The following is a 26,436-nucleotide window of genomic DNA, read 5'->3' as shown; positions in this document are numbered from 1 at the left end:
CGCCGAGCAGAGAGCCCGATGTGTGGCTTGATCCCAGGACCCTGGGATCATGACCCTAGCTGAAGGCAGAGGCTTTAACCCACTGAGCCACCAGGTGCCCCAGGGATATCTCAGATTTAGACAAATTATTGTATATTTATCCAACCAGCCACTATTCTGGCACTTTTCATTCCTTTGTGTAGATCCAAACTTTCTTCCGCTATCTGGTATTATTTTACTCCTACCATTAGAATTTCCTTTCGTCTTGTCATGCAGGACTGTTTGCCATGAAATATCCCAGCTTTTGTTTATCTGGGAAAAAAAAAATCTTCATTTCACCTCCGTTTTTGAAAGACTTTTATAGTACTATGACAGTTTTTTTTCTTCTTCTGGTACATTAAAGATGCCACTCTACTATGTTCTGGCTCATAAACTTTATGATGAAAAAATGGGCTGATTTTCCTATCCTTGTTCCTGTGTATATTACGTGTCTTTTTTCCCCCCTCTGACTACTTTTAAGATTTTTTTATTTCTGGTTTTCAGAAATTTTATTTTTCTGTACCTTGTGTTTGTTTCTTTTTTTCTTTTACTTGGGTTTGTTGAATTTTTTAGTTTCCAGACTGAAAATTTTCATTAAATTTAGGAGAGTTTTTAGCCACTATTTCTTCAAATACACTCCTATATCCATCACCTTCTGGGTATCACCCTCTTTCTTACATATATTTTATATTTGCTCTTAGGTCATTGATGTTTTACTCATTTTTATGGGCTTTCTTTTGGATAGTTTCTATTGCAAAACTTTCTACAGTGTCAATGAATTAACCAGCAAGATTTTTATTTTACATATTATCATTTTCAGTCACATGTTTCACCTGGGGAAAAAAAAAGAATATATATATATATATATATATATATATATATATATATCCCATTTCTCTAGTCATATTCATGTTTTTCTCTACCTTCTTGAATTTATGGAGAAAATTGTAACAGGTATTTAAGATCATGGTTTGCCGGGGTGCCTGGGTGGCTCAGTGAGTTAAAGCCGTGACCTTCAGCTTGGGTCATGGTCCCAGGGTCCTGGGATCAAGCCCCGCATTGGGCTCTCTGCTCAGCAGGGAGTCGGCTTCCCCCTCTCTCTCTGCCTGCCTCTCTGCCTACTTGTGATCTCTGTCAAATAAATAAATAAAATCTTTTTTTTAAATTTTAATAAACATATAATGTATTTTTATACCCAGGGGTACAGGTCTGTGAATCGCCAGGTTTACACATTTCACAGCATTCATCATAGCACATACCCTCCCTAATGTCCATTTCCCCACCACCCTCTCCCGTTCCCCCTCCCCCCAGCAAACTCAGGTCTGTTTTTTGAGATTGAGTCTTTTATGGTTTGTCTCCCTCCCAATCCCATCTTTTCATTTTTTTCTTTTCCTAATTCCCCCCAACCCCACCGCATTACATCTCCACTTCCTCATATCAAAGAGATCATATGATAGTTGTCTTCCTCCGATTGACTTATTTCGCGAAGCATGATACCCTCTAGTTCCATCCACATCGTCTCAAATGGCAAGATTTCATGGCTTTTGATGGCTGCATAGTATTCCATTGTGTATATACACCACCTCTTCTTTATCCATTCATCTGTTGATGGACGTCTAGGCTCTTTCCACAGTTTGGCTATTGTGGACATTGCTGCTATACACATTCGGGTGCACATGCCACTTCAGAGCACCATGTTTGTATCTTTAGGATATATACCCAGTAGTGCAATTGCTGGGTCATAGGGTAGCACTATTTTGTTTTTGGAGGAACCTCCACACTGTTTTCCAGAGTGGTTGCACCAGCTTGCATTCCCACCAGCAGTTTAGGAGGGTTCCCCTCTCTCCGCATCCTCGCCAGCATCTGTCATTTCTTGACTTGTTAATTTTAGCCATTCTGACTGGTGTGAGGTGGTATCTCATTGTCGTTTTGGTTTGTATTTCCCTGATGCCAAGTGATGTGGAGCATTTTTTCACGTGTCCGTTGGCCATCTGGATGTCTTCTTTGCAGAAATGTCTGTTCATGTCCTCTGCCCATTTCTTGACTGGATTATTTGTTCTTTGGGTATTGAGTTTGATGAGCTCTTTATAGACTTTGGATACTAGCCCTTTATCTGATATGTCATTTGCAAATATCTTCTCCCATTCTGTCAGTTGTCTTTTGGTTTTGTTAACTGTTTACTTTGCTGTGCAAAAGCTTTTGATCTTGATGAAATCCCAAGAGTATATTTTGCCCTTGCTTCTGTTGCTTTTGGCAATGTTCCTAGGAAGAAGTTGCTGTGGTTGAGGTCAAAGAGGTTGCTGCCTGCATTCTCCTCAAGGATTTTGATAGATTCCTTTCTCACACTGAGGTCCTTCATCCATTTTGAGTCTATTTTCATGTGTGGTGTAAGGAAATAGTCCAATTTCATTTTTCTGCATGTGGCTGTCCAATTTTCCCAGCACCATTTGTTGAAGAGGCTGTCTTTTTTCCATTGGATATTCTTTCCTGCTTTGTCAAAGATTAGTTGACCATAGAGTTGAGGGTCTATTTCTGGGCTCTCTATTCTGTTCCATTGATCTATATATCTGTTTTTGTGCCAATACCATACTGTCTTGATGATGACAGCTTTGCAATAGAGCTTGAAGTCTGGAATTGTGATGCCACTGACTTTGGCTTTCTTTTTCAATATTCCTTTGGCTATTCAGGGTCTTTTCTGGTTCCATGTAAATTTTAGGATTATTTGTTCTATTTCTTTCAAAAAAATGGATGGGATTTTGATAGGGATTGCATTAAATGTGTAGATTGTTTTAGGTAGAATAGACATTTTCACAATATTTGTTATATTTGAGCATGGAATATTTTTCCATTTCTTTGTGTCTTCCTCAATTTCTTTCATGAGTACTTTATAGTTTTCTGAGTATAGATTCTTTGCCTCTTTGGTTAGATTTATTCCTAGGTATCTTGTGGTTTTGGGTGTGATTGTAAATGGGACTGACTCCTCAATTTCTCTTTCTTCTGTCTTGTTGTTAGTGTAAAGAAATGCAACTGATTTCTGTGCATTGACTTTATATCCTGACACTTTATTGAATTTCTGTACAAGTTCTAGCAGTTTTGGAGTGGAGCCTTTTGGGTTTTCCACATATAGTATCATATCATCTGCAAAGAGTGAGAGTTTGACTTCTTCTTTGCCAATTTGGATACCTTTAATTTCTTTTTGTTGTCTGATTGCTGAGGCTAGGACTTCTAATACTATGTTGAACAGCAGTGGTGATAACGGACATCCCTGCCGTGTTCCTGACCTTAGCGGAAAAGCTTTCAGTTTTTCTCCATTGAGAATGATATTTGTGGTGGGTTTTTCATAGATGGCTTTGATAATATTGAGGTATGTGCCCTCTATCCCTACACTTTGAAGAGTTTTAATCAGGAAGGGATGCTGTACTTTGTCAAATGCTTTTTCAGCATCTATTGAGAGTATCATATGGTTCTTGTTCTTTCTTTTATTAATGTGTTGTATCACATTGATTGATTTGCAGATGTTGAACCAACCTTGCAGCCCTGGAATAAATCCCACTTGGTCGTGGTGAATGATCCTTTTAATGTACTGTTGGAACCTATTGGCCAGTATTTTGGTGAGAATTTTTGCATCTGTGTTCATCAAGGATATGGGTCTGTAATTCTCTTTTTTGGTGGGATCCTTGTCTGGTTTTGGGATCAAGGTGATGCTGGCCTCAGAAAATGAGTTTGGAAGTTTTTCTTCCATTTCTATTTTTTGGAACATTTTCAGGAGAATAGGAATTAATTATTCTTTAATTGTTTGGTAGAATTCCCCTGGGAAACCATCTGGCCCTGGACTTTTGTTTGTTTGGAGATTTTTGATGACTGTTTCAATCTCCTTGCTGGTTATGGGTCTGTTCAGGTTTTCTATTTCTTCCTGGTTCAGTTGTGGTAGTTTATATGTCTCTAGAAATGTATCCATTTCTTCCAGATTGTCAAATTTGTTGGCGTAGAGTTGCTCATAGTATGTTCTTATAATTGTTTGTATTTCTTTGGTGTTGGTTGTGATCTCTCCTCTTTCATTCATGATTTTATTTATTTGGGTCCTTTCTCTTTTCTTTTTGATAAGTCTGGCCAGGGGTTTGTCAATCTTATTAATTCTTTCAAAGAACCAGCTCCTAGTTTTGTTGATTTGTTCTATTGTTTTTTTAGTTTCTATTTCATTGATTTCTGCTCTGATCTTTATGATTTCTCTTCTCCTGCTGGGTTTAGGCTTTCTTTTTTGTTCTTTCTCCAGCTCTTTTAGGTGTAGGGTTAGGTTGTGTATTTGAGACCTTTCTTGTTACTTGAGAAAGGCTTGCACCGCTATATATTTTCCTCTCAGGACTGCCTTTGTTGTGTCCCACAGATTTTGAACCGTTGTGTTTTCATTATCATTTGTTTCCATGAATTTTTCCAATTCTTCTTTAATTTCCTGGTTGACCCATTCAATTTTTAGAAGGATGCTATTTAGTCTCCATGTATTTGGGTTCTTTCCAAATTTCCTCTTGTAATTGAGATCTAGCTTCAGAGCACTGTGGTCTGAAAATATTCAGGGAATGATCCCAATTTTTTGATACCAGTTGAGACCTGATTTATGACCCAGGATGTGGTCCATTCTGGAGAATGTTCCATGTTCACTAGAGAAGAATGTGTATTCTGTTGCTTTGGGATGGAATGTTCTGAATATATCTGTGATGTCCATCTGGTCCAGTGTGTCATTTAAGGCCTTTATTTCCTTGTTGACCTTTTGCTTAGATGATCTGTCCATTTCAGTGAGGGGAGTGTTAAAGTCCCCTACTATTATTGTATTATCATTGATGTATTTCTTTGATTTTGTTATTAATTGGTTTATATAGTTGGCTGCTCCCATGTTAGGGGCATAGATATTTAAGATTGTTAGGTCTTCTTGTTGGACAGACCCTTTGAGTATGATATAGTGTCCTTCCTCATCTCTTATTATAGTCTTTGGCTTAAAATCTAAGTGATCTGATATAAGGATTGCCACCCCATCTTTCTTCTGATGTCCATTAGCAGGGTACATTGTTTTCCTCCCCCTCATGTTAAATCTGGAGACGTCTTTGGGTCTAAAGTGAGTTTCTTGTAGGCAGCATATTGATGGGTTTTGTTTTTTTAATGCATTCTGATACCCTGTGTCTTTTGATTGGGGCATTTAGCCCATTAACATTCAGGGTAACTATTGAGAGATATGAATTTAATGCCATTGTATTGCCTATAAGGTGACTGGTACTGTATATTGTCTCTGTTTCTTTCTGATCTACTACTTTTAGGGTCTCTCTTTGCTTAGAGGACCCCTTTCAATATTTCCTATAGAGCTGGTTTGGTGTTTGCAAATTCTTTCAGTTTTTGTTTGTCCGGGAAGCTTTTTATCTCTCCTTCTATTTTCAATGATAGCCTAGCTGGATATAGTATTCTTGGCTGCCTGTTTTTCTCGTTTAGTGCTCTGAATATATCATGCCAGTTCTTTCTGGCCTGCCAGGTCTCTGTGGATAGGTCCACTGCCAATCTAATGTTTTTACTCTTGTATGTCACAGACTTCTTTTCCAGGGCTGCTTTCAGGATTTTCTCTTTGTCACTAAGACTTGTAAATTTTACTATCAGGTGATGGGTTGTGGACCTATATTTATTGATTTTGGGAGGCATCTCCTGGATTTTGATGTTTGTTCCCTTTGCCATATTAGGGAAATTGTCTACACTAATTCTCTCCAATATACCTTCTGCTCCCCTCTCTCTTTCTTCTTCTTCTGGAATCCCAATTATTCTAATGTGGTGTGGTCTTATGGTGTCACTTTTATCTCGAATTCTCTCCGCGTGGCCCAGTATTTGTTTATCTCTCTTTTGCTCAGCTTCTTTATTCTCCATCATTTGGTCTTCTATGTCACTAATTCTTTCTTCTACCTCATTTATCCTAGCAGTAAGAGCTTCCGTTTTTTATTTCACCTCATTAATAGCTTTTTTTATTTTAACTTGGTTAGATTTTAGTTCTTTTATTTCTCCAGAAAGGACTTTTATCTCTCTGGAGATGGTTTCTCCAATATCTTCCATGCCTTTTCCAAGCCCAGCTAGAACCTTGAGAATTGTCATTCTGAACACTAGATCTGTCATATTACCAATGTTCGTATTGATTTGGTCCCCAGCCTTTGGTACTGCCTCTTGTTCTTTTTTTTTTGTGCTGAGTTTTTCCACCTTGTCATTTTGTCCAAATAAGATTTGCTTTCTTCTCCTCTGGAATTCTGCTGTTCTCCTTGGTGAGTGAAGTTGGTCTGACTGGGTTTCTTGTTGATCTTCTGGGGGAGGGGCCTGTTGTAGTGATTCTCAAGTGTCTTTGCCCCAGGCATAATAGCACCACCCTTACCAGGGGCCGAGCTACGTAATCCGCTCGGGTTTGCTTTGGGGAGCTTTTGTTCCCTGAACGCTTTCTGTAGAGTTACGGAGGATGGGAATGAAAATGGTGGCTTCCCAATCTCCAGCCCAGAGGAGCCAAGAGCTCGGGGTCCCACTCCTCAGTGTGTCCTCAGAGAAAAGCGAACAACCGTCCCCGTCTCCCTGGCCTCTGGTCACGCTTGGAGAAAAGTGCTCAATCACTCGTGCTTGGAGAAAAGCTCTCGATCGCTTCTGTCTCCCTGGCCTCCAGCTGTGCACTTGGAGAAAAGTGCTTAGTCACTCCAACTCCCTGGCCTCTGGCTGTGCTCGGAGCTCATCCAGCCTGTGACCACTTCAAGGTAACCCCGAACTGAGAGCTCACTCCTCGGCTTTGTCGCTGTAGCCGACTTCCCCGCTCTAATACCTGCGAGTTCTGTGACACTCAGACACCCCCAGTCCTTCTGTGATCCCGCGGGACCTGGGGTTACACTGATCCCTCATGGACTTCCCCCCGGTTTAGCCCCTGGAGCGATGTCCCTCCGTGGAGCAGACTTTTAAAAGTCCCGATTTTTTGCTCCATTGCTCCGTCGCTTGCCGGGAGCTGGCCCCTCCCCCCACGGTCTGTCTTTCCGTCGCTTTGGATTCACTTCTCCGCAGGTCCTACCTTTCAGAAATTGATCGATTTTCTATTTCTAGAATTGTTGCTCTTCTTCTCTTTGATCTCCCATTGGATTTATAGGTGTTCGCAATGGTTAGATAAGCTATCTAGCTGATCTCCTGCTACCTGATGTTGTCTCCGCCTGCTACTTCTCCACCATCTTGACTCCTTCCTGTAGTGTAGTTTTATATAAAATTTATTTCACTTGCAATATTATTTCTGCTACATACTGATTAATTATGAAATACATTTCCCATGGTTAATGTAAAAGCAACTCAGTAAATTAAGACTCTGGTACAGAAACTTTAGACAAAAATGAGAACTCTCTCCACCCCACGACCACCAAATGTGTCTACCCAATACAGTATAGCCTGAAGTGGCACATATCTTCAATATACCAGTGGCAATTACTCAGTGATTAATTACAGGACTTGTTTTGCTGTGAGAATGATCTTCTGATAAAGTGTATCTACACTTCCACATTTAAGAATGTGTTTTTTTCTTATACCAACAAGTGAAATAGAGGAACTAAAGAAGAGAATCTGAACGCATACCAGAGAAAACAGTTTTACATTACCTAACAGGAACAATGTGAAATATTCCTAAAGTTATCTCACCAGTAATATAGCCTTGTGCAAGGTTTTAAGGAATACCTGATTTCACCAATAGTAGAATTACTAGATCAATTAAGATCCTCAAGGTATATACCTTTGTGTACTAGAATAGAATAGCAGTCAGGAAGCCTGGAAGATATATTTTGCCCCAAACTGTTTTTATAATTTCTGGGTCTTAAATTCTGCCTTACAGAGATATCAAGAAAATATTTCCAAGTCATAATAGAGGTTTCTTTCTCCTTTTTAATCTTTACTTCATTACTCTTTCTTCTGTTCAAAGACAAGGGTACTCTTGTATTTCATAGAGAGGAAAACCACGTCAGGTAATAGAGAGCAAAATAAGACAATGCTAAGCTGTGAGTTGCAAAATATATAAAGTAGATACTTGAAGGAATAATTTCTGAGCCACATACATTTTCCCTTTGCTAACTTCTCAGTCTTCTCTAGCCAAGATGTTAAACTAATCTGGGCTGAAGTAAGGAGGAAAAGAAAATCACAGTTAGGACATGGAAGATATTCCTAAAAAAAAGAAAGAAAAAAAATGGGCCTATTCCCTGATCCCTAGGAAAACAACCCCTACAGAATTATAGAACGTGAGAGAAGATACCTAGTTCTTGTTCTAGTTGAACCCAGGAAAGCAACAAAGTCCCCCCTCCATTCTGGAGAGAGAAACACATTATAACCAGTCAAAGAAGACCCAGCCCTGTTGAGTTTCCTACATTCACAGAGTAATTTCTTGTATGGCTTAGATAGGACTGGTTGGTCTGAGACACCTTGCCATCATTCAAAAAGAACATATGTCCCCAGAGAATAATGGGATAGCAGATATCCCAGATGATGTCAGTGGATATAAACTATAATGGGCATCTGGACAGATGATGACAAACGGATATTCCGAAAGCTTCTATTCTACATATGACCCCAAGAAGAACTGTACTGGAACCATATTGGAACTAGAAATCCTAATTTGACTAAAAAATTTTGATTTGGCAGAAAGAAATCAGGTTAACTTAGTGCCAGTAGGTAGAAATTGACTTGAAACAGAAAGAGACATAGAAAAAGAAAAAATGAATTGTATTTTTAGTACAGCAGAGATTGGACTGTGAGCTGTTAGTATCCATTATAAATATTCTGGATTATATAAATCAGTGCCTCCCTATGCCCCTTTTTTATTGGAAATATTTTAATGCTCCCTTTTTAATCCTGAATATAGGTTCCTGGATAATACAAACTACCTACACACATAGTTTTTAAAAAATATGTATCATGTCCTAACTGTAATATATAAGAGAAATAAAAGTAAATTATAATAATTTGACATGTGCTTTCATATAGGTTTCATATAAAATCTATCAGTGAAGTGAAATGAAGCTGTTATAGTGAAGTGGATAATACCTGTACCAATGTGTAAGGTAATCATGAGTATAATAGCCACAAATATATCTTGATACTGCTGTATTGATTGGAAATTCAAATACCATGAAAAGTATAGCAGTTGATTACATGATTTTTCAAAAAGCTTAAGAAGTCTTCAAAAGTACCAGGAAAAAATGGAAAATAAATCTCTTCTTGATTTCCATTGTACTTACATACGTCGAAAATACACTATTTTTACCCTTTCCCACTCTTTGCATTTACCATTGCTCATCCTCTGACAACTTGTCCACTAAAATTCCAGTATTATCCCCAGCCATTGTTTGGTAACTGTTTTTTTTTTTTTCTTTTAGTCTTTAGAATCTTTGAAGATAAACTTTTATTGGAATAGAATACACAAGGAACATAGACCCTAAGTATAACAATGTGATGAGTTTTCACAGAGTTAATACAGGAATACAATCAACACCCGGGTCAGGAAACATGTTATCAGCACCTATGAAGCTCCTTTTATACTTCTGTCACTGTACCCTCACAAAAGCAACCTCCATTATCACTTTTAACACCATAGATTAATTATGTTGATCTTGAACGATATATATATAAATGGTCTCATTCAGTGTGTACTCTTCTGTTTCTGGTTTCTTCTCGAAACAGTACTGTCTTTACTGAGCTCTCTGAATTCCTTTTCAACATAATATAAAATGGTTCTACAATTATATGAGAAGAATAACTATTATTATACCTGGCACAGGATAAGAAATCTAACTGACTTCAAGACTGAAGTGGGAAAAACAGAGTATCTATGATGTAAGTGTAATATTTATAAATAAGTGATCATAGATTTGTGGCATATCATGTTGCAAAGTGTAGGCTCTCAATCCAACTGCCAGGGTTCCAATACCAGCTCTGGCACTTCACTAGTTTGGTGACCTTGAAAAAATTAGTTTCTCTTAACTTCCTTATCTGTGAAAGAGGGAGAACAACATTTGCTACCTCAAAGTATCATTGCGTACTAGCTAAGGATATGGCTTGGATACTTAAACTCTTATGGTGAATATAACCGAGTTTTAATATCAGATATCTGAGTTTAATCTCATTTTAACCACTTACTTAAATTTAAGATAAGTCTTTTAATTAGTATGTGCTACTTTCTTCTTCTAAAAGTGGAATATTAATAGTACTAACCTCATAGCTATTGGAAGAATAAAAATGAGAAAATATATATATATATGTAGAAGAAACCACAATCTTGTCTTTGGAGAAATCTGTCAGAGGTTATTTTAATTTTTTTTAAACAAGTAATGTTCCCATTAAACAAATAATTCACACAATATTTAGAGAGAAAATTTAATTATACAAGACTGGTAAATTCCTATTTTGTTTTGTTGTTGTATTTTTTTTTTTTTTTACAATTTAAAATGTTTTCTCATATGAAAGTATTTTACAAATACTGTAGTTAAAATATTCCAAGTCTGGTGATTAGGTCTCACATTTACAAGGCTTATAGTCATACAACGACCATCATAGGAAAACTCCTTTGTTTCCCTCATTTAATTTCAGGAAATATTTGGGAAGGGTATGGAATCACAACAATCAAGGGCAGAGGTGCCTGTGTAGCTCATCATTGAGCATTTGACTCTTGGTTTTGGCTCAGGTCATGATCTCAGGGTGGTGAGATTAGCACCCTGTATGGGGGTCCATGCTCTGGGGGAAGTTGGCTTGAAATTCTCTCCCTCTGCCTCTGCCCCTCCCCCTATTTCTCACCCAGTCTCTCTGGCTTTCTCTTTCTTTCTCAATCGAAATAAATAAATAAATAGATAGATAGATAAAATAATAATCATGTGCAGCACATTTAGAGCTGTGACCTCCTCTAAGGCCTTTGCCTGGCCTTACCAGGCTCTAATCTCCTATATTTCATCGTCCTCTGGCTCTCAGGGATGTAAACTTATAGTCCTTATCTTATGATCAACATAGCATTTAAATATTCCCAAGTACTTTTGTCTACCAGATCAACTCTCTCATTTAAGGTTTCTTGTCACTGATTAATAACTTAAGGACAATCGAAGTTTAAAGTCTATATTTTGTGATTCCCCTTATACTAAATGTTGAAGATAATATTTAGCATGAAATTAATCTTAATAAATGTTGAACCATTATTATTATCACTGACCCAGTGATATCACTGTCCCGTAGAGGATTATAGGAAGAGTAAAGATAATTTTAAAAAACAACCAAATTAAACTGCAATAAAAATATCCATTCATTATCAATTGGCCAGACTACAATTTGTTTCCTATAATACAAAATGCTTGGAGTAAAAGATCCTCAGATTTATCCCAGTGAAAACCTTTCAGTATTCCATAATTAGAATATCAGGGGATTTTAGTTATAATCATAAATATAAAATAAATATAGTCAAATTAGGGTAAAAAAGTTAGGAAGACAGTTTTTTGTTTTTTGTTTTTGCTTCCAAATCTGATGTTTTCTATCTTATTTAAAGCTGGTTACAGATATGCTGATAAGAAGGATTTTTATAACTACATAAGCAAATCTTTTTAGTTCTTATACAAATTTAATTTCCCTCCAATTCCTTTCTAATAATGAGAAATTTATATGCTTTGTAAACAGAACATTGATATATTTCATTTATATTAATGGGTTCTAATATGGCCAAACTGTGTACTCTATAATCATTTCTGCCTCTACATGATACTAATTGGATCCCTTCTGAAACACATTACGCCATTCATGCTGTTCCTTGTCTTAAAATGTTGCATTTGCCAATTACCTCCTAAAACCCAGAGTTCGTTTTTGTTTACGGTCATTAAATGTACTTCAGCACTTCAATGTTTCAGTAAATAAGGTTCTTTTTCTGATATATTTGCCCAATTTTGCTAGATGTCCTGGCAAAGTCAAAAAGAACAAAAAATATTAAGTATAAATAATCTACTTATCAATTCTTTTCTTGTATCAAGAAAATAAAACACAGAAGGCTCTAGAAATTATGCTGTGACTCTGAGGATACAAATATATGGGAAGCAGTTTTAAGCTATTGAGGTGGGAAGGAATTCTAAACATTTAGGAATAAGTACTTTTCAACATCTTTTGAACACAATATTTTCCCTTTGTCCTTTTGATATATTATATTAATATGTTTTCTAAAGAGGCAATGAAATGTGAGTACTAAAGTCACACTGCCTGGAATTAAATCTTGTCTTCACTACTTTTTGTAAATACAATAAAAACTCTAAACAAAATATTTTTTCTCTTCAGGATTTTATGACATGGCTTTATACATGAGCAGAAATAAAACTATAAATAACAAGGTGCAAATACTGTTTAAATATATACACGTATTTTTAGAAATAAAGACTGTAAAGTATGTACTTTAATCTCTTCATTGTTTGGCTATCTGACACCAGGTAGACACAATCAGTAGTTTTCTTCTTATTGCTATCCTCAAAAATCTTAGTCATACCAACTAATCCCATAGTTTCAGCTATTAATGCTTTACCTGTCAATCCCCAAATCTATCAATCAACATTTGCCTCCAGCTCTCTCTATGGCAAGACCTGAATTTTTTTAAGTGAAGAACACAGTGAGTGTCACGAGAATATCAAAGCCTTTCTTTCCTAAATCAGAGTCAGCACTCTCGCCCTGGGGAGCTGTCACCCGAGAATAGCACTCTGATACAGAATTACAGAAATTGGGTCTTTAACATTCCTCCTGCAGTTGCTTCCCTATTCTTCTTAGATATCTCTCCTTAAAAATCTAACATAATATCTTAAAAATTAACTAGATCTCCTCATTATTTTAGTACCTACCTGTTTCCTATTTTGTCATTCATTGCAGTATTTCTTAGAAAGGGCATTACAGACATTGTGAGAGGGATCTTTATTTTGCAAACACAGATGCTTTGAATTGGAGGGCATTCAGTTTGTCTTCACATATAAGAATTTCTGTTAGATAGTAGAGCGTTGGCACCTGCCTATCTTCCCATTCCAGCATCCCCCCTAATTAGCTTTACTGCCTGCCACATAGAAAGAATTCAAAGTTTGTTACTAAATTGAATAAATGTGCTGATGATCGGCACCCTAGTTCCCATCAGACTACATAACAAACTATTGGAATCCTGTTCATGAATTGCTCTTTCCATCTACATACAGTCCAAGTTCCTCTAACACAGACATCTTGCCTTTCTCACCAACTTGCTAACTCTAGTGTCTGTTGAAATTAGTCGGACGTCGGTATTGTAAAGTTTTAAAGAGGAAAACTGGAAATACAAGATTTAAGAGTGTTGCATTGCTGGGAAGACAGAAGAATACGAACACTAGAGCGGGGTGAAGATTCCAGTTCTTGAACTCAACAGTCCAGTTTTTCCAAGAACAGGTTGTCTTAGCAACTTCGTGGAACGCTGCTCTAGCCCCGCCTATCTCCCCGCCCCTCGCCACGCCTCACTCTGCGCCCGCCTACTCTGTGCTCGCTCTTCCGCCCCAAGCTGCCAGCTGGGACCTAGAGTCCTGCCGTCTCTACCCACATTTATATTGCCTGACTGAAAATACGATAGAATATAACCGCAGTTAGAAATACTTTCTTTCATACGATCCACGCTTTAGTCTTCAGAGCTTAAAGTGTAAAATCAGTAGCTCTTTGTAAGTTGGAGGCGCCTATTGGCACGAAAAACAGGAACCTATTTTCAGGCAGTGTCTTAGACGAGAGCAACTTTGGAGGCCCCCAGATTGCTGAGGGGGACGTGGACCAGAGTGGGGCGGGACGTTCCCGGGCAGAGCGGAGGAAGTGGGAGTCCACACGGAATTGGCTGGGGTCTCCACCCGGAGCGGCCCCACCATGTAAGTGTTTGCTGATCCCGATCCCAATCCCTGGTCCCGCTGCACGACTTTAACTCTCTCCCGCTTTCCTCCTCAGGTCGAAGGTTTCTTTTAAGATCACGCTGACGTCGGACCCGCGGCTGCCTTACAAAGTGTGAGTAGCCTGGCGGCGGTGGGCCTTGTAGGCTGGGGCTGGGGGTTGGGGACCAGGCTGGCCTTCAGATCCTCTCCCACCCCAGCAAGCTGTATCCCGTCCCTTTCCCCCCTCCTTCGCTCTTCTGAAACCTCCCCCATCCCGCCCGAGCCTGAAAGGAGACAACCGGCGCCTGCCCGGCTGAATGTCCACTCTCCTCGGTGCGAAGGAGCAGGGGCGTGTGACAGGAACGTTGTTGCTGATAGGTGACCTGTCCTCGGGACTCCATGGGTGGGTTTTGGAGCGGGAGGACGTGTAGACGGCTCTGATGATTTGCTGTGTTCCTTAAAGGAGTCTCGGCTCCTGATTGGAAAGGCCTTTTGCTGCTTTGACCAGCTGTTACAGGAAGTAGGGAAGACAGCCCAGTTGAGATTCTGTAATTACTTGAACGTTTATCATTGTCCGGCTTCTGATTCCTGTGTGAGTGACTCAACAGTCGGGCGTCACAAAGTAATGAGCCTCAAATCATACACTTCGTATGTTGGGATTTAATAAAAAGTGTGATTAGCAGATACGAGAAATGCGGACATAGGCCAATTAATCCGCGCGAGGCCCTTTTTTCTCCTTTAGCAGTTTAATGATGGTTTGGCACAGGCTTAACTACATAGTCAACCGAAATTTTCTTAGATAAACAGGATTGAGGTTATTGCAGCTGGAAGTCGCATAAATGCAGCAAAAGGCAAGACTTCAGTAGAATTTTAGGCATAGTTAAACAACTAATATCGAGACCTCCTTAATCATACTGTTAACAGTTGTCATCGGCCTCAGTGACTTAACTGTCTGTGACCCCTGCAACTCCTACCCTGAAGCTTTTTTTTTTCCCACATGAATCTTTTTCACCTTATCTCAGATATTCACAGTTACAGCTTAAAACCTTAAGGTCTTCTTCAGTAACTGCTCCAGCTAAGGTGTCATTTTTAAGTAGGCTCTTGTGAATGACTACATTGTCTTCTTGTATCTAATGTGCTCTAATATTTCTTCTGTTAAAAAAATGTTTCTTTTAATTCATTGATCAGACTGCTTTTTACATCTGTCACTACCCTCTTCCCCCGCTTTACCAAGTTCCTTTTCTAACTCTCGCAGAGTCCACGGTCCACTCTATCTAGTGGTCCACTGACCTCATCTCTGGTGTCCTCCTCTCCTCAGTATGTTTTGCTTGGTGAAACACCAACTCTGAACTCTCAGCTACTGTGATCTCTGTACATAGCTGAATGTCTTTTGAGAAAATTACACAGTTAGGCTGATGGATTTTGTGTAAAACTCATAACTATGCTCAGTAGTACCTAACGCTCTGCTGCAGTTCCCAAGTTTGCTTATTTTTCTTTTCATTCTCTGAGAGGATTTAAAAAAAAAAAAAGTCTTCATACTTTCCACAGTGCTTTTCCCTTTCTCTGAAGCTATGAGAGGAAAATTCGTCTTTTCCATCATCACATCTGTAAAGCTACTACTGTGTCTATAAACCCATAATTTCTGTCCACCATCCTGTTAGAAAGGATAACCTGACTTTATTCCTATGAAAAGCCAGCTGTACCACTTGGGCTCTGGATATCATCTATTTTAGTCTTCTCAAGATTAAAGCAGGTGGAGTCCAGAGATCCCTGTCTCCTCATCATCTTTGATTTCTCCCTTTATACTGGGTTATTCTCATCACCATAAAAATATCTAGGAGAAAAGTAAGATGGAGGGAGAAAGGACAGAGTAGGGCAGCAGTAGTATCTGTAAGAGTGCCTGGAACTTTGTACCAGTTCAGTTAATATTGGTGACTAAATAAATATGATAGGCATACCTACTGTTTATTGTGTATGTAGTATGTGTGTCTGTATAATCTCTGTATGGGTGTGTATGTGTGTATAAAATAGGTATAACGTGTATGTATGTGTAGGGCTAATATGCTGTGTATCCTATTCAGAGTAATTGGTAACTAGTAATTGAGTACTATTAAATGCAATTTTTTAAAAATTGTGGGAGAACACGCTTTGACTTTTTAATCACTTTTCACTTGCCAAGCCAGTAAATGTGTGCTTTGATTAAAAAAAAAAAAAAAAAAGTCCCTTGAGTTTCTAACATTCCTAGTAGTTGAATTCTAAAAGGGATGTTACAGTTCCAGATTTATTCTGGGGGATGTCAGAGTTTTTATTATTTGTTTTGTCTTTTGTTTTTTGATAAATTCACTCTTGGTAGTACCATTAGGTTATAGAAATGTTAAATCAAATGTATATATGGGATGAATTAAATACACCTTTGACTCAGTCTGATTCATGCTTCTGCTGGAAGTCATTATAATGTGTTGTGGTAGCTAGTGATTTTTATATTCAGTAATTTATAACTAAGTGAAGAAATGGGACACATCCCTAAGGTATTACATAATGGTAGTTTATTAAACATTAAAGCACAATACAGTGGTGACAAGTATTCAAAAAGAAATGTTAGATTACCAGTCATTTCCCTGCTTTAAAGATCACCTGTTTTACAGTCTTGAATCATTTTTATTTATTTCACATTAGGAATTTTTTTTTATATTTTTTTAACCTCTTTCTGTGTTTTTAAGTGTTTTCTTGGAGTATAATGTCAGTTCTGTTTTTAGTTTTTAAATTGGAAAATTCATATAGATTGACCATTTATCAGTAATCTTTCGTATATTTGACGCTATACAAGTTAGTAACAACATCACACATTGCATCTCCAAAATGTTATCAGATTGTATTAAGCCCTTTTTTCTAATGATGATATAAAAGGTAGAAAGTCACTTCACATTTTATCATAGTGAGCATATTCATTTTCATAATTTAATCTACTATTTCAGACTTGATTATTAAAAGTACACTAGAAGGTTCCTGAAGAGGTTAAGCTAGACTCTTTACAATGAAAATGATGATTTTGATGCATCAGGTGAAGAGGTATTTGGACTGGAGATGGTAAAGTGGACTGACAGCTAAGGAGAGATTTGACTTTTTGAAATCCATATGTGGAAACAAGCAGCAACCTATATACTAGACCTCTTTGTATCAAAATATTAAAAATATATCAAGTTTCACCTATATAGTTTAATTTTTAGGTGGAACTGTGGACATCATCTCAGTTATGAAATTAATTGCTCTTTTTTTTTTTTGGTCATTTTAAAGTTAATGAACATAGCGTGCAGTCAGAGTAGACAACCTTCAGCCTCAAAAGACAGCTTTGGCCAGCTCTACTACATTAGCCAAAGTAAGGAACGAGGGGCTTTAAGAATAATCAGCTTTTTAAAAAATTCTTTTTAATTCTTCTTGCAGACTTAGTGTTCCTGAAAGTACACCTTTCACAGCAGTCTTAAAGTTTGCAGCAGAAGAAGTAAGTATAGAAATTGGAACAACCTGTATGGAATGCAGTTTAGCAGTATCTTTTTCAAAAGTCTTTAAATTTGGGGGCGCCTGAATGGCATAGTCGGTTAAGTATCTGACTCAGTTTCAGCTCAGGTCTGGTCCTAGGGTCTTGTGATCCAGCCCCAGGTACGCTTGAGTTTCTCTTTTCCTCTCCCACCTGCTCTCTCTCTCTCAAATAAATCTTTAAAAAAAAAAAAAAAAAAAGTCTTTAAATTTTGCGTGTATCTTGACCCACCACATCCATGTGGATTCATTACTAGGTTCATGCTATCAAAAAGTTAAGCCCTACTTACAGACTAAGTGACGTGGAAGTTAAGACTTACAGAAGTAGGATGAATGAGTTAAACAAATCTCTTTTTAATGCAACAATTGAAAATTATAAGGAAAAGTTATATTGAAATTGGAAAGGTTTGAGGATATGGGAATTTTTTTAACCAGCAACATTATTTTACAGTGTAGTCTATAAACCTGTTTTTACTCATTTTGATTATAGAATTAGAATTCTTTTAATGTCTTTATCATATTTTTTAAGTTTTCTGTTTGAGCATGTCAGCTGTTTGCTTTTAAATGTGTGTAGTCTTTTAAAACATTTTAGGTTTTTGGTTCTTAAAAAATAAAATTTTTTTTTCATCCAGAGTTATCAGATGCATCCATAAAACAACTCTTTGGACAAAACACTACAAGAGTAGCTTGGTCTGGTGGAAATAGCACAAAAATGTGACTTGACAGACTTAATTGTGTCATTAATTATCTGTATGACATGGACAAGCCTCTCAGTTTCTCTTTTCTTCAAATTTCATATCCTGTAAAATGGGAGTAATTAATACCCATCTTTCCTGTCTGATTAAATGATTTTGAGTAAAAATATAATTGCCTTTACTGATATTTTGTGAAGTTAAAAGTGCTGTACAAATCTAGAGTAGCTCAAATCCAAATGCCAAATGTTTTGGTTCAGAATCGTCAAAACAGTTTATAGTCACAGAAGAATAATTTTAGTACCTAAATAAACTAGCTTAATCCATAATCCTATCCTGAATTTAAGCTATTAATGGAGAATCAGCCAATCCATCAGTATTTACAGATAGATATTGTCCAGGACCACTAACATTATTTATCATTCCTTCAGAATTAAACTGAAAAGTGGTAGTACTTGTTTTATAGTACTATATAAAACATATATATTTTATATTTTATGAAATATATATATTTCACATATCACATACAGAATAACTAAAAAGAAAAAAAAGAGTAACTAAAAAGAGCTAGGAAACAGCATTAGCATTACTTTCTGCTGCACAGATCACCTGCAAGAAACATTCCTGGTCCTGGGGAATAGGAGAGATCCCACAAATTACAATTAAAAAAGTAGGTCAAGGGGCATCTGGGTGGCTCAGTGGGTTAAAGCCTCTGCCTTCAGCTCAGGTCATGATCCCAGGGTCCTGGGATTGAGCCCCGCATCGGGCTCTCTGCTCAGCAGGGAGCCTGCTTCCTCCTCTCTCTGCCTGCCTCTCTGCCTGCCTCTCTGCCTACTTGTGATCTCTGTCAAATAAACAAATTTTTTAAAAAAAAAGGTCAATTTGAGCTATAATTAATATTTGATTATTATATTTTGTAGTTATATATGTTCTTTTTAAGGTGAAGGTATTGTGATCTTGGTTTTCTAGTAAAAGTATAAAAAATAACAGACATGCAATAGAAAATAAACTTACAAATTTCACATAACTGTGTGTATTTATTGAGGTTTTGATGTAGCTTATAACTTATGAATCGTAGGTATTATACATTTAGAAAGCTTATGACTTTGAGGTAGCAATGAGAGGGCCTTTCATAAGATGAGACAGGCTCTTACAGTGAAGACAAGTGTTGACAAACTGAACATGTGGGTTTAAATTCTTAGTAAAATAATTTTTAAAAAATAAGAAAATTCTCCAATAGGACTAAGAATTAGTTTAAGTAAGTATAAGTAGTGAGTTGTCAAAAACCCAAGAACAGCCTTTTAACATCCTAAATTAAAAGATTTTAGGGGTCTGAGAACGGAAAGAAATGAAAATTTAGGAGCATGAAATACTTTGCATCCAGAAGAAAACTCGTCAGTTTGAACATGAACATAATAGTTGCTGAATTTTACATCACTAGTGATGCTTCCGCAGATTTCTGCTTAACCGTTGCTTCTACGTTCTGGAAAAGGGAAAAATTATGTCAGCAGTTGCTTATTGTTTTTAATGTTCATAAATATGCTGCCACTATATGGCTATGACTAAAAATGCATAGCTTATCCTAAAATGGACATAATCCAAGAATAAGATCCCCAGTAGAGTAACTGGAAACTTTGTAATATTCAAGTTTTAGAAATCTGAGATGTTCTATAACTAATTTGGATATTTGCTCTAAGTTTTATTAAGTATTACAATCTCTATAAATCTTGAAGTATTTTTTTTTAAGATTTTATTTACTTATTTGACAGGTAGAGATCACAAGTAGGCAGAGAGGCAGGCAGAGAGAGAGGAGGAAGCAGGCTCCCTGCTGAGCAGAGAGCCCAATGTGGGGCTCCATCCCAGGACCCTGGGGTCATGACCTGAGCTGAAGGCAGAGGCTTTAACCCACTGAGCCACCCAGGTGCCCGAAGTATTTTAATATTAAAGCATATTCTGAATTACTTTAAATTAGATTTATTTAAAATTTTTTAAATCCTTTAAAGGACATTTACAAATAAAAGTGTACCATATGGGGCGCTTGGGTGGCTCAGTTGGTTAAGCCACTGCCTTCAAGCTCAGGTCATGATCCCAGAAGTCCTGGGATCGAGTCCGGTATAGGGCTCCCAGCTCCGCGGGGAGTCTGCTTCTACCTCTGATCTTCTCCCCTCTCATGTTCTCTCTCACTCTCTCTCAAATAAATAAAGTCTTAAAAAAAAAAAAAAAAGTGTACCATATGGACAGTAAAGTTACATGTTTATTAGGTACATAATCTAGTAACACTTTATGTTCTTATGCATAAATTTTTATTTTGAAAACTTGAATTTTTAATTTATAAATTATTTTTTTTTAAGTTTAAAGTTTATTAAACTTCATTTGTTTTTCTTAACTATGTATATGTGACCATTATAAATACCTGGAGCAGCATTTCCCTGACTACTTGTCCAAGACCACTGGAACCACTGAAACAACAACAACAAAAACCATGCAAAACTAGAATCTGTGGCCAAAGAGTATGGGAAATAGTTCATTCACCAAATCCTTCTTGGCATTAAATAAACTGTATTAGCTGCATCAAATTTATTTGATCATAAAACTCAACTGTAATATCTATAAAACTAGTCTCTAGCATAGAAGTACTTAATAAATATTTGTTAGGTAAATGAATGAACTTATGAGGTAGATAAATGAATGAACTTATGAGTACATGAACACATTTTGACAACTGCTGGTCTCTAAAGAATTAAGAGAAGACTTCTCCCTTTAGCTACCAATAAGTTCTATACCACATTTTATTGATTCATAAAATGCATCTTTTTACACATCTTACTCTCACTGTTAGCCATTTGGCAGTCACATAATTGTCTAGTGGACATCATCTGCCCCTACTTGACCTTAGTTGTTATTTCCTGGTGGCATAATTAGACTATTGCAATCCTGTGAAATCTAAGTCAGCAATACATTCGTAGGAGAATTTGAGGAAGGAATTTGAGCTTTGGTTCATCTTCCATTAAACACGAGAGCATTTGTTTGACTTTACTATTTCTATAGAGAAATTTTAGGAACGTTCTAAGCCATTGTTTTATTTTCAGTTAGGCAAGAGAGATACTATATATGATAAAACTAACATGTCTAAGTCTGAAAGAGTATATTTATTGATAGTGTTTTTCTTTTTTTGTAATGTTTGGTGTCCTAGATGCAGTGAAATGCAATATTTAGAAAAAGATACTGTTCATTAAATTATGCCAGTTATAATATTTTCTTTGACGACATCGCCCTAAAAGATAAATCACATTTTAGGATTATAGAATTGATTATATGTACCCCATCTTTGCTAACCATCTTTTATAGTTTATGTATATAAATATATATTTTTATATAAACGTTTATAAAGATAAACAATGATTTTTTTTTCCTTTTTCTTCTTTTTAGTTTAAAGTTCCTGCAGCAACAAGTGCAATTATTACCAATGGTAAGAATTCATTTTAAAACTATTTATTACTTCGGAGCTAGAGAAATTGTTTAAAAGGTAGATTAATTAAAATTGACTTAATACAAAAAGGCACTAAGTCAAGGTTAAACACTAAGTCAAGGTTATTGTCCATAATGAGCTCTCTTCGGTTTCTTTATGCTTCTGGTATCGTATAGCACTTTACATTATCTGTGTCCTAAGTCACGGTTATTGTCCATAATGAGCTCTCTTTGGTTTCTTTATGCTTCTGGTATCGTATAGCACTTTACATTATCTGTGTCCTTATCAATTCATGCCATATTATTACTAAAAATAACCTTTCCCTCTATTTAACAAGGTGTATTGTTTTTTAATAAGTTGTAAGTACTTTTAGAATATAGGAAGTTAAATGGCAAAGTACCTTTGCTACAACTTTTTATTGCTTTCCTGCAGTAAACTATTTCTTATAAGCTTGAAATAATAAGAATTTTATTCAGTTGGATCTATAGTTTAAATTCTGAATATCTTAGAATACAAGTAATAATTGTGATGGTTTATATATGACAGAATTTCTCATTCTGAAACATTCCGTATGCTGTCTCCCATCCAAGTACTAACCAGGCCCGACCCTGCTTAGTGTATGCTGTCAAATTGAAGTGTTTCTCTACCTGAAAAGAAAGCCAATCTACTTTCCGGAAAGTTTTAGGTTTACGAATTAGCTGTTAAGAAAATGCTTTGTAAACTTTCATCAGGTGTCACTGCAACTTGAATTAAATGACTTTGTGGGCTCTCCTGGCCTTAAGATTTTATGCCTCAGGAGCAATATGTAAATGATTAAGGACATACCTGAGGTGCTTTTGACTGTATTTTTCACTGGGTGTGAAAATAGAATGCACTGTCTTCTGTGGAATTTATCAGGATCATGGCATCGACAGCTGTTCTTGTCTAATCCAGCAGTGTGTGTAAATGGGTAATAGTAATGGGATTTCAATAGGTAACTTAGCTGAAAGATTTGTCATTTCTGTTTTTGGATTGAAATTGTTTGGCTTGTGCCTATATATCCCATAGCAGCAAATCTCTTATTACTGTTAAACCATTTTAGCTTTAGAAATAAACAACTTAGATAATTTTATGACTTATTTTCTAGATGGAATAGGAATAAATCCTGCCCAGACTGCTGGTGAGTATTTGTCTGAAACTCATGAAGATGTGGGTGGGGCTATGCGTGTCAGTTGATACTGAACATGTGATTCATTCTGATTCAACTAGATGGGATTTTTACTAGGATAATAGGTATTTTTTAGCGATTATATAGGAGTCTTTAGCTGTGTCTCAGCAATAATTTATTTCCTTAGGGTTATCAGATACATAAATGCTTTTGGCTACAAGGAAGAGAAAACCTCACTAATAAACCTATTAAATAATAACCTATTAAACTCATAGGTTTAATACCTATGTATTAAACACCTTTAATAGGTAAATACCTTTAATAGGTAATTGTATATACAATTGTATATTATAAGCCTTTTTTGGTTTATAATCTAATTACAGTGTTTTATAATTAAGCATACTTTAATGTGATCTCAATTTGAGCAGTAGTTACGTTTAAATCATTCTAAAGTACTTCCGTATTATAACAAAATTATATTGTCCTCATAAGGCCTTGGAATTGAAATTTAGCCATCTAGAAAATAATGAGTGATTTAAAATTGTAGGTTTTTTTTTTTTACTTAAATCAGTAGTTTTAAGTATGTAATCCTTTTTATTAAAAAGATTATTGAAAATCATGAAGCATTTTATTGTAGAGATGTCTTTAAAATTAGGTTTAAAGGTTTTATTTCTTCTTACTGTAGAAATGTTCAGTAGTTCATATTTCTTCTTACTGTAGAAATGTTCAGTAGTTCATATTAATTCGAGTTACTGCTTATTGTAACATGCTGCCTGTTGTATTACCCTTAAAAGTTGAATTGTGCATATCATGGGCCTTGAAGAAAATTTCAGCAAGTAATTGAGCAAAAAGAGGTCAGATCAGGTTGCTAAACTTTGTCATTTGTGGTAATTTAGATTTACTGTTCTTTCTGTCCTTAGATATTTTATTGTATATTAAATTAGCAAGTATTGATGATTAAATTACATTGTTGTTTGCTGAGTGTATGTGTTAGCACTTTTGTGGCTAGTGATATTTAACATTTTCAGACATTTGGTTGGGTTATGAAGATGTGAGAGGAATGGGAACAAGCCTTAAAGCATGGAGTTAGTCTGAAGCTATTTGAGCTTCTGTACCTACTTAGTTTATACTTCTTTGTGTCTTATATTATGATCATTGTTGGAATGTTGAGATAACTTGTCATTTTTTAAATACATAACTTTGTATTTTGTTTGTTTGTGTAGGAAATGTTTTCCTAAAGCATGGTTCAGAACTGCGGATTATTCCTAGAGATCGTGTTGGAAGTTGTTAATATCTGCTACTTGGAACATAGGATGACCTTTCCAAATAAATATTTGTATTGTTGTAAAACTGAAGTCAGGCATTTAAAACATGATGAAAACACCAGTAGTTGATGAAATAATGAAGGGTGACTCTGTCCCTTCTTGTTATTCACACGTTTCCTGTGAAGAGGGACTGCTATGTATAGAGGGTACCATCTCCACAGAAGACCATAGTCTGTCATCGCTACCTCACAACACATACAGATAGTTCATTCGGGCTAAGTGGATTATCCAGCTGTGTTTTGTAAGTGGTGGATGCTTCTGATAACGCTTTCTGAGAACATTTGGAAAATTAAAGTTTACTGAATCTTCTATTTGTGTTAAAAATTTAAAAGGACTGCAGGTCATACATGGCAGTTTGCTTGATAGCATCTGACGTGTGCACTTAAAAATAGTTGATTTTTAATTGTATATTGTTCATGATAAAGGATATAGACATAACAATGAATACGTAACTATCTTTTTGTCATTTAGGTTTTTTTAAGTTTCAAACTATATCAGAGACCCCAAAATTGAATTTTTTGATCTAGCCCTTATGTGTAAAATTCATGTCCCACACAGTTTTAACTATGATCTTGCAGAATCCAGTACTTGGTAAGAATTGAGAATAAAGTAGAAGCGTTCTTTGCTGAGTTACGTATCCTTTATCAGTCTCTGAATACAACCTTTAAAACAACCTCAAGAAACCCTTGTCTTATTGAGGCTAATATTTCTAAATAACATTCAGGAAAAGGGTATTGGAAAGATCTGGAATTCACAACAGAGCTCTGGGAAATGCTAATTGAAAATGCTGTTTATTATACTGATTAAAGAATCAGCATTTAAGGAGGTGTTAAGTTTAGCCACTGAAGTGAATAAGAAGTGAGGAAAGAGATCCTGGGGAAACCCCAATGACCAATTTTCTGGTAAGGAGGAAAGAAACAGAAGACACAATGAAGGGGAACAGAAAGCTGTACTAGAGCATCACAGAACAAGCCAACTGGATCGGCAGAAGTGCAGTGTGTGTTGTGGAGAACTAAAGAGGAAAAGAAAATATATGACATTTCAGAAGGAGCAGAAGGCAGTTAGAGAAAGCAAAGTGTAGGCTTTGTCAACACACAGACTTCAGAATTCCCCTTATGATAATCTAAAGAATGATATGCATAAGGGAAGAGTTTATTTGCCCTTACAGAGGAAATCAATATCTATGCAAATCTTGAAAGATGAAAGGAAGGCTCATAGTGATTCAGAACCAGTGCTTGGCCTGCTGTATTCTGGATGGTGAGCTCCTTGGAGGCAGGCATTGTGTCTGTCGTGCGCTTTCTAGACCTGGAAATGTAGTAGGCTTTCAATAAGTACTTGCTGAATTATTCATGAATAAAGTATCTCTAAGACCAATTTTTATCTAAGTGTGTTTCAATTATATTCCCTGTCTTAGGCCCTACTAGGTTCATTGGGAAAAAAATGTGTAAGGAGATGTAACCGGGTCAGCATCTCAAGGGTGACATTGGTAGTTAAGTTTAAGAAATTAACCATATGTTGTCATATATTTGACAAGTGAACAATAAGATTCTAAATCAGGAAGGTAGAAAAGTATGCTTCTAATATTTGGGGAAGTTTTTATTTTTCTAAACAAAACTGATGCTCAAAGACCCCAGGTTTTTAACGTCATTAAGCCTCAGTTAACCAGAAATTTATGAATACCCATTCTGTGAATTTTTAAATTTAGACTTCATCCTGTTTCCACAACAAAATCTGCCTGCTGTGTTATGTAAGTTATGGTGTCCTGTGCCATAAAGTGATTTGTTTAATGTTTTTCTTTTTTGGTTTTGAAAGTTTTGTTTGTAAGTCCTTAAATTAAACACATTTTCCTAAAGAATTGGACATTTTGTTATTAAATAAATGTGATCTGTAAGTTCTTTGTGCAGAATGTTTTGAAGTAATCATATTTTGTTTAAATACATTATTGGTACATAATTAATATCATATGAAAATACATTTGTCATACTGTAAACTGTATTGTCTACTCTTACTTCATTATTAAATCTCCTGATCAGCATACCTGTTGAGCTGGTGTATCACAAATATTGCCCAAAAAGGTGGGGGAGGGGTGCAAAGATGATTAATCACCATAGGTCATAGAAATGAATATATACTTCCAAATGCCAGTCTTTCAGGAATAAAAAAGAGATATCATAGTAATTGGGTAGGCCAGTAGGTTCCAAACCTAAGTGATTATCAGAGCCACTTAGAGAATTAAAAATAAGGATCTCTAGAAACCACCCATAAAGTTTTGAATCCTTAAATCTGGTATGTCACAGAACGATCTTTGTTTATAAAAAGCATTCCTGGTGATTCCTCTTGTGCAGCTGAGTTT

The 26,436-nt window shown here is 36.3% G+C and overlaps 1 protein-coding gene across 1 annotated transcript; it reads left to right on the top strand.

Moving 5' to 3' along the window:
• The first annotated feature begins 13,813 nt into the window (after window positions 1–13,813).
• Window positions 13,814–26,120, top strand: UFM1 (ubiquitin fold modifier 1). Its single transcript, XM_080798605.1, has 6 exons — window positions 13,814–13,916; window positions 13,993–14,049; window positions 17,358–17,415; window positions 21,572–21,611; window positions 22,738–22,770; window positions 23,982–26,120. Coding segments are annotated over exons 1-6 (258 nt in total). The 5' UTR covers window positions 13,814–13,914; the 3' UTR covers window positions 24,050–26,120.
• The last annotated feature ends 316 nt before the right edge of the window (window positions 26,121–26,436 follow it).

Source organism: Martes martes, assembly GCF_963455335.1.
Source record: "Martes martes genome assembly, chromosome: 3".
Lineage (NCBI taxonomy): Eukaryota > Metazoa > Chordata > Mammalia > Carnivora > Mustelidae > Martes > Martes martes.
Note: the sequence above shows the minus strand (reverse complement) of the source record. Positions and strands in the feature narration are given on the sequence as shown.

Coding starts and splice junctions, on each gene's coding strand:
- UFM1 (XM_080798605.1), top strand. Junction 14,050..17,357: donor CCGCGGCTGCCTTACAAAGT/GTGAGTAGCCTG, acceptor TTCTTCTTGCAG/ACTTAGTGTTCCTGAAAGTA. Junction 22,771..23,981: donor AAATCCTGCCCAGACTGCTG/GTGAGTATTTGT, acceptor TTGTTTGTGTAG/GAAATGTTTTCCTAAAGCAT.